At 34.6% G+C, this 9,226-nt stretch overlaps 1 protein-coding gene across 1 annotated transcript in view; it reads left to right on the top strand.

The window, feature by feature from the left end:
* The first annotated feature begins 5,034 nt into the window (after positions 1-5,034).
* The window catches only part of HDAC2 (histone deacetylase 2), a 25,807-nt gene continuing 21,615 nt past the window's right edge, over positions 5,035-9,226 (top strand). Inside the window, exons 1-4 of the mRNA XM_012804602.2 lie at positions 5,035-5,149; positions 6,258-6,375; positions 7,886-7,960; positions 8,306-8,444. Coding sequence (XP_012660056.1) covers positions 5,075-5,149; positions 6,258-6,375; positions 7,886-7,960; positions 8,306-8,444 — 407 coding nt within the window. The 5' untranslated portion in view covers positions 5,035-5,074. The remainder of the gene's footprint in view (positions 5,150-6,257; positions 6,376-7,885; positions 7,961-8,305; positions 8,445-9,226) is intronic.

Below are 9,226 nucleotides of genomic sequence, written 5' to 3'. Positions count from 1 at the left end.
GGTGAGTAGTTAGGTTAAAAACTACTAATCAGTAAGATAAAAATAAGACAGTAAGTAGGTTTTTCTTGTTTTTTTCTTATTTTTTCCTGATTTTTTTTAACAGCTTATTTTTAGAGATAAGGGCACATTTCATAGTCCTCAAATTCAAAATGTTCTGAAAACTGAAAATTTTTATAATGCATGTGGCATCAAAAGCTTAACCTGAATTAACGTGAGACTGTTTATGATCTCATGGTGAATATTCACTTTTTTTGCTGCAGAAATGTTTGATTATAGCAAGCTGCCCATACTGTTTGATACTACATAATATATAGCAGATATACTGGTACCTTTATAGAATCTGAAATACCATAAAATTTGGAATGTAGTTAGTTCCAAGAACTGTGGATAAGAGATTGGGTACCTTGGCTTGGCGCCCGTAGCACAGAGGTTAATGGCGCCAGCCACATACACCGAGGCTGGTGGGTTTGAGCCTGGCCTGGGCCAGCTAAACAACAATGACAGCTGCAAAAACAAAAAATGGCCGGGCATTGTGGCAGGCGCCTGTAGTCCCAGCTACTTGGGAGGCTGAGGAAGAGAATCAGTAAGCCCGAGACTTTGAGGTTGATGTGAGCTGTGACAGCACAGCACTCTAACTAGGGCAACAGCTTGAGACTGTCTCAAAAAAAAAAAAAAGAGATTGAGTACCTTAATAGCCTCTTCCATTCTGAAAGCTTTTTGAAGAGAGAGTAATTTCTAAAATTTTGCAGATAAATCTTTATGGTAATTTCAGATCTTTGTGGTAATTTGATAATTAAAGTTTGTTGTGTAAGATGCACTTTTGAGCTGATTTTTTAAAGGTGTTAACTTTATTGGTAAAATATTTTTAAATACAGGTTGATTTTTTTTTTTACCCAAAATGCTTGGGACTTAGAAATATTTCAGATTTTTTTTTTTGCATTTGAGGATATTTACAATAATACTTAATAGTTATGAATCCCTTATTTGAAAATCTGAAATGATCTAATGAGCATTTCCTTTGTACATGAAGAGGTGCTCCATAGATTTTTAGATTCTGGAGCATGTCAGATTTTGAATATTCAGATTAGGGGTAATCAGCCTGTATTTTGATGAAAATTGGTATAACTTTTAAAAGTGTTATATTAAAAAGTGGTTGCCTGCAAAGTAGCCATCTAGAGAATTGTGAGATACAGAGTTAGGGGCGGGGGTGGGAAGAGTTGGAGATGGCACTTTTATAACCCTCTTATATTATGTTTTGGAAGAATTCTTATTTATTTCAAATTAATTTGAGGGTACAAATGTTTAGGTTACAGTGTTTATAGTTCTAAGGTAAAGTTCCAAGTTTTAGTCAACCCCTTCCCCCAGGGGTCTTGCTGACCACCCTCCTGTTGTGCACATTAAGTGAGATCCCGCCAGTCGTCCTCCCTTTTCCCCCTTTCTTTCCCCTGTATTTTGGAGGAATTGTTAATAAACTAAATAATTATCTGTAGCTGGCTGTCTTTATTGACATGTATCGTTTAGGTTGTAGGTATATTCTTGGTGGTATTGGGTCCCCTAAATTGTGGCTTTAAGACCCTACCTTTATAAAAGTGCATATTCACATTCCATGTTATGCCCCTTCTTGTCAGCCTTAGCTCTTGATTGTGCCGTTAGCTCTCTTCGTAGCTAACTAAGGAGCATTGTCTGTGAGCTGCACTGCCTGAGTTTGAATCTAGCTCCTGCCCCTGCTTACTGTCCTTTGGTAACTAACGTTAACTGACTTGTCTATGTTTTACTATTCTATACTGTAATAAAATGGGAATAATAGTAATAATATCTATGTTATCAGGTTATTAAAAAGATTAAAAGATAATGCATATGAAGTGCTTAGAATGGTGCCTTCCTATAAGCACTTGGTACATGATATTTACTGCTACCATTTTTTTTTTCATCACTGAGAAGTTCCAGTGTCATTTCCTTTCTCTAAATTACTGGGGGCTGGGCCTTCCCATTGGATTCTCTGTATGCCCATGTCAAGAGAATTTGATCTCATGATGTGGTAAATGTTAAGTAATCTTAGTAATTCTTAAACATCTGATACTAATAACATACATATCAGATGTTCTTTCATCTTAGTAATTCTTAAACAGGCAAATAGAAGTTGTATGAAGACTTGACTTTATTTTTAACTCTAATAGTCTCTTTGGTAGTGATGATAACTTAGAAATAACATTTGTGGCTTGCTGCTGTGGCTCAAGTAGCTAAGGTGCCAGCCACATACCCCTAAGGTGGCGGGTTTGAATCCAGCCTGGGCCCGCCAAATAACAATGACAGCTGCAACCAAAAAATAGCCGGGCGTTGTGGTGGGCGCCTGTGGTCCCAGCTACTTGGGAGGCTGAGCAGGAGACTCGATTGAGCCCAGGAGTTGGAGGTTGCTGTGAGCTGTGATGCCATGGTATTCTACCCAGGGAGAAAGCTTGAGGCTCTGTCTCAAAAAAAAAAAAAAGAAAAGAAAAAAGATATAACATTCATTGCATTAATTTAGGTACATAATGCTTTATAACCTGAGAGGGTTTTCCTTTGCTTTCAGGGAACTGTATGTACTGCCGCCACAGAGAGCTTTATGGCGGTTCCTTCCTTGATAGGAAGTTTATTTTCTGCCTTCATAGCCTTTCAGCTGTGTTCTGTGCAAAGGAAAGTCTCATAGGGCCTGGTTTGCTGCTTCTCTCTATTGTTTCCTTGCTTTGTTCCTAACTGTGTTGTTGGTACCTGCATTAACAAAGTGGCACTAGGGGTCCTGACCTGCAAGGTTGCTCTGGCCTTCAGTGCCTGTAAACCTAACACTTGGGAGGCTGAGGTGGTAGGTCCCTTGAGGCCAGGAGTTAAACACTAGCTTGGGCAAAATAGTGAGACTAATCTGTACCCTCGCCCTCTACCTTCCCAACATTAGCTGGACATGGTAGTCCATGCTTGTAGGGACCCAGATGTTCAGGAGGCTGAGGCAGAAGGATTGCTTTAGTCCCAGAGTTCCTGAGTTTGCAGGAAGTACTTGTGCCACACCACTTCCAACCTGAGCGACAACAAGACTGTCTCATAAAAGAAATAAGAATAATAAATAATAAAAAAAATTAAGGTAGCCTTCCCTTTAAATGACTGTATACAAATTATTTTCTGAGAAGAGCTTATGTTGAATGAAATTAAATTAGAGATACGGTATGAACAAAATTTAAGTGTTCGCAATATTGGAAGCATGGATTTTTTTTTTTTTTTTGAGACAAAAAGTCTTACTTGATCACCCTCGATAGAGTGCCCTGGTGTCAATACAGCTCATAGCAACCTCCAGCTACTGGGCTTAGGCGATTCTCTTGCCTCAGCCTCCCGAGTAGCTGGGACTACAGGGGCCTGCCACAATGTCCAGCTATTTTTGTGTTGCAGTTTGGCCGGGGCCGGGTTTGAACTTGCTACTCTCAGTATGTGGGGCCAGTGCCCTACTTCCTGAGCCACAGGCGCCGCCTGTTCATGTTGTACTATTATCAAACATGTGTGAAAGAGAGAATACAGATCTTGGGGTTCTTGGTTTCCTTAAACAATTTTATAGAAGGCTTGTATTTAGGGAGGATTTTGAAAGATTTACTGGTCCTGACAATAGATAAATGGCATTCTTTATCCTAGCTTTTATTATATAAATCTATATTGAAATGATAGACTTCAGGCCATTAAAATTAGCTTAGCAGTCCTAACAAAATTTTAGAACTGCTTACTTAAATAACAGAATCCATATTAAAAATAATTTCTAATTTGTTAAAAAATTTTTGAAAACCAATGAAGTCTTCCCTTGGAATCTGCAGGACATTGGTTCCAGGACCCATCTACAGATACCCACTTCCAGGATGCTCAAGTTTAAGTAAAATGGTGTAGTGTTTGTTTAAGACCTATGTATTTTTTCCCTTGTACTTTAAATCATCTCTGGTTTACTTATAATAGCTACTCCAAAAGTCAATGCTATGTAAGTTATACTATGTTGTTTAAGGAAAAAAGTCTTATGTGTATTCAGTACAGGCACTACTCTCCATTTTTTAAAAATTATTTTCAGTCTGTGATTATTTGAATCTACAGATAGATGGCCAACTTCACTTATTTAAGAGGGCTTCATACTGTCATATTTTACTAAGAAACACTGGAAATACTGAAGTTTGGTAGATGAAAATCTGTGATTCAGGGCAGCTCCCGTACATAGCTCAGTCAGCAGGGCGCCGGCCACATACACTGAGGTTGGCTGATTTGAACCCGGCCCAGGCCAACTAAAGAAAACAATGACAATTGCAACAAAAAAAAATAGCCGGATGTTGTGGTGGGAGCCTATAGTCCCGGCTACTTGGGAGGCTGAGGCAAGAGAATTGCTTAAGCCCACGAGTCTGAGGTTGTGTGAGCTGTGATAACATGGCACTCTACCCAGGGTGACAGCTTGAGACTGTGTCTTGAAAAAAAGAAAGAAAAAGAAAATCTGTGATTTGGGTGTTATTTGCTTATTTTCATACTTAGTGCATAAATTTTAAGACATGAGGATATAAGGTTCCATTTAGAAAGGCTAGGAATTATAACTTAGGAAGAATGAGATAGTGTTCTTACTACCTTGAGAAATGTCATGGATATGTTGTAGCAAAGCAAAACTTTATTTAGGATCTATATTTCAATTATCAAAACTTCCCTGATAGACCATAATTGATCAGAGAATACTAAATTTATCAGAGAATACTAAAAGGAAACATTATTTCAAAGAACAGAACTAAAACTTTTAAGGGGAACCAAAAATCAAAAAGCTTGCTTTCCTAATCTACAAGTGAACATAATGCAATATTGGAGTCATCACCATGTAAAAGTGTGCATAATATCTTGGTTTTCTAACATAGTTTGAAAGTTGCAAAATCTAAAATTATAATTTAAGGTTTTGATTAATCTTAACTAAGTGGCAAGTGTTTGCTAATGATAGACATACATAAACTCAGTTTATGAAGATTCTCTTGTCTGTTGTTTAGTTTATGTCTTTTCTATTTTAGGTGATATTGGAAATTATTATTATGGGCAGGGTCATCCCATGAAACCGCACAGAATCCGTATGACCCATAACTTGCTGTTAAATTATGGCTTATACAGAAAAATGGAAATATATGTAAGTATACCTTTTTGTAAATACTCAAAACTTTTTTTTTCTTAGCTGCTGGTTTGGAACTTTGTCACTTATTCCCCTTTGAAGGGCATTTAGCAGATGAAAAAGTTTGGAAGAAAATTACTCTTCTTTTTGTTTCATTCTTCTGAGAAAACTGTAAATGTGGGAGTTGTAGTCTCTTTTAACCATTTTAAAAACTGTTTCCCCCGACCCTTACTAGGCTTTTACTGGAGAAACAACTCAGCCTAGCATATTAAATATTTTTGTGAGAATTATTGTTAATCTACCTATAGTGCTAGAAAGAATTGACCTGATTTATGCACAAAATTAATACTATAAATAAATATTGGACACATATATGGAACTCTGTGTTAGTGGCCTTGCAGAGTCTAGTAGCATAAGTGCAACAACTGCCTTAAATGTTTTTATAATTAGATATATTATAGGTATGATGTGAACAAGATTAAGTGTTTGCAATATTAGATGAGCAGGTATATAAACAAAAGCAAACAAAACAGTATCTATTTGGGAAGAAAAATACTTGAAGCAGTTAACTATTTTCTTTGAAATATAGACACTTAAGAAGAGAGGCAGTTGAATGAGACTCTTAATGTGTAGAATCCTTGTGGAAGAAGTGATTGAGCTCTTTGGAAAATGGAGGATTTTGATAGTCATGAACTAAGACAATTGAGAATGATTTTTTCTGGGTGGTCATTGAAATCAGTTTTTATAGAAGGTTTATCATGGAAAATGAGAGAAAGTAGAGTTTACGAACATGGATTTGACTTTATAAAGGGTGACCCATTTCCATTTAAGTGTAAGCTTTGCTAATGCTTTTAAAGAAGTTTGAATTAGCTTTGGAATTGATAACTGTTTCCTAAAACACACACGTATAAATTTAGATTGACTTTGGAATACATATACAGGCAGTCCCTGAGTTACAAACATCCGAGTTATGTGCAGCTCACACTTACAAATGGGGGCTATTACTGTATTTTGTTCTGGTGGACCCAGTTCTTTTGAAGGGACTATTAAGAGAAATTAAATATCTTGTTTAATATTCTTCACATACCCTGTTGTAATTCTACAATTCTGACATTTTTCTTCACAGAGGCCCCATAAAGCTACTGCCGAAGAAATGACAAAATACCACAGTGATGAGTATATCAAATTTCTACGGTCAATAAGACCAGATAACATGTCTGAGTATAGTAAGCAGATGCAGAGATGTACGTTTCTTTGCAAAAAGCATTGTAGTATGGATAAGTACAAATGAGTTATTTTTTAGAAGTTTATAATTATCCAAACCTTAGTATTTTTTCTATTGGTCAAGATATTATAATTATTGATTTGAAAAGTCACTTTAATAATACCAATGCTACTTAAGGAAAAAACAGACCTATCTGAAGCTTATTGATGTGTGAAACTGCTGTTTGGATGTTGCTCTACTTTTTATTTTGCTTCTTTGATAATTTGAGATAATGGATATTGGTAGAGAGATCTCATTCCCTTGTTTCAGAAGATTATACTCAATACCTCTTATCTTGAATTAATTACTTTAGTTAACCTGGAATATAATACATATAATCTGTTTTTTTTTCTTTGTTGGGATATTAGTGCAGCTTTTGATTCTCTTTTGCATAATGTTTTCTTTTACAGATTTAACGTATCTTTTAGAGATTGGTAACAAATTGGCTGAAAGGTAGAATGTAAAAGTCATCCTAAAATGATTAAACAGGTTTTTTAAAGCTTGATACTAGCATTTTTATTGATGGCATTAGTGATTATAATAAATGAAGTATAGTTGCTAGGCATCTCACGTATTTATAACCTCACGCACATTTCCACCATAGATTATCTCGTTTAATTAGTTAAGATGCTAATATAACTTGAATGGGTATTATTTCATTTTTTTTCCAATGGGGATTGGGCTTAGATTAAAAACAGACATGGAGAGCCCTTGGGCAAATAAATTAACAAGACTGATTTAAAACCTAATTAAGATTAAGATCATATCTAAACAGTAAGAACATAAAATTATAGTGTTTTTAACTTAAGGATGTACAAAGATATATAAAACAATGACCCTATTCTTGAAGACATTATAACTTGGGACATAGGAAAGACTGAGAATGGGTTATACACATCTGTCATATTTCCTTCATTCCTTCAGTACTAAGGAGCTAAATATGTAGCCTCTTCTGTGTCTTGGCTCCCATGAACCTAGTTAGTTTTTACCATCTTTTAAGATCAAGGTTAACCATAGGCATAGGCAACGAGCTATTGTATCTTTTTAGTATCCACTAAAATAACATTTCAAAGGTATGGATGTTGTATGTATTTAAGGAATGTTAACATCATAAAGCAATTGAAGTTATTTATGTTTCAGAATTTTGGTTAAATCATTATTATATGTTTAAGGAGAAATGCTCAAGAAATTTAAGCCTATATTTTAATTAAATAAAAAATAATTTCATACCTTGACACCTGTTGATTCCTTATTAATAAAACAGATATTGCACAAATAATCCAGATGAGATTTGGTGATGATGTTTCACAGATAATACTTGAATTATCTTAGGAAAAAAAAAATTTATTTTAAAATTACAGACTTTAGATTACTATTGTGAAGTATGTTTTATGATTGGATCAAAATATTTGTAGGAAATAATTTTTGTTAGAAAAAGCTTTTATTAATTTCCAGAATGGGGTGAAATTAATTAAATCCATCTTCCACAGTTAATGTTGGAGAGGATTGTCCAGTGTTTGATGGACTTTTTGAGTTTTGTCAGCTCTCAACCGGTGGCTCAGTTGGTAAGTCCTAACTTAAACAGATTTAAAAGTTGATCTAAGCTTGCTATATATCATTTGGGTTATTTGTTTAAAGCAGAAGTTTTAATGGTGGATTTTGATAAGAAAAACAATCAGCATGTTTGTAGTAAAGTAAAATTTACTTTAAAGCCCCCCCATGTCTTAGGTTACAACTACTGGATATTTAAGGATAAACTGTTACTAATGCCCTAAGCAATAATCTTTACTACTTATAATTTTAAGCTTTTGCTATGCATAGCATACTTTTACTTATAGGGCTTTTGTCTATTTATTCTAATTTTTTATTTTAAATATTTAAAAAATTGACAATATCTTATTTCTACTTAGCTGGGGCCGTGAAGTTGAACCGACAACAGACTGATATGGCTGTTAATTGGGCTGGAGGATTACATCATGCTAAAAAATCAGAAGCATCAGGGTTCTGTTATGTTAACGATATTGTGCTTGCCATTCTTGAATTACTAAAGTAAGTTAATTTATGTTGATACTTTGCCTATGATACAATGTTTTCCTTAAAACACAATAAAAGTCTTTTTCAATACCAAGTAAATGGTAGGTTGAAATATTGATGGTAAATCTTTTCTGAATTCATTATAAACCAGTGAAGAAATCCAGGTAATTTACACAATCTTTTCATTATTAACAGTGAGAAATATTTAAGTATCTAAAACGCCCATTAAATACCCTGTTAAAAAATATTAGGAATGTTATTGCAGTTTAGATTTGAGTTAGTTTCAATTAAAGTTAATTTGAAGGCAAAAATTTGAAGTCTACATTAAAGGAAATTTTTTTACCTATTACGTTAGTAGCTAACTACTTACCATACACATCTGAATAGGGCTTGGTTCTCTACCAGTGAAGATAAAATGATCTCTAAGTTGCTGAGTTATTTTTAGTTATCCTTGGCAGCAATTTGAGAGAGATCAATAGAGATAATTTACTTATGAATTTGGAGATTTACAAAGTTACATTATTTTACACATTTGTGGTAACATCTTAGCAGATTCTACCTTAGACTGTACTGAATTAGTATTTGCTTACCTTTGAAAATAATTTTGTTTGTCGTTATTCCATACATACTATCCATAGAGGCTAATTTTTCAGTACTTAAAACTTGGTATTGACTTTTTTTATTTTTATTTTTCATTTTTTTTAAGAGTCTCACTACGTTGCCTTTGGTAGATCGTGGTGGCATCACAGCTCACAGCAACCTCAAACTCTTGAGCTAAAGTGATTTTCTTTTTTTTT

The sequence above is a fragment of the Otolemur garnettii genome, unplaced genomic scaffold, assembly GCF_000181295.1.
Source record: "Otolemur garnettii isolate 467f Iridium unplaced genomic scaffold, OtoGar3 scaffold00002, whole genome shotgun sequence".
Classification (NCBI taxonomy): Eukaryota; Metazoa; Chordata; class Mammalia; order Primates; family Galagidae; genus Otolemur; species Otolemur garnettii.
Note: the sequence above shows the minus strand (reverse complement) of the source record. Positions and strands in the feature narration are given on the sequence as shown.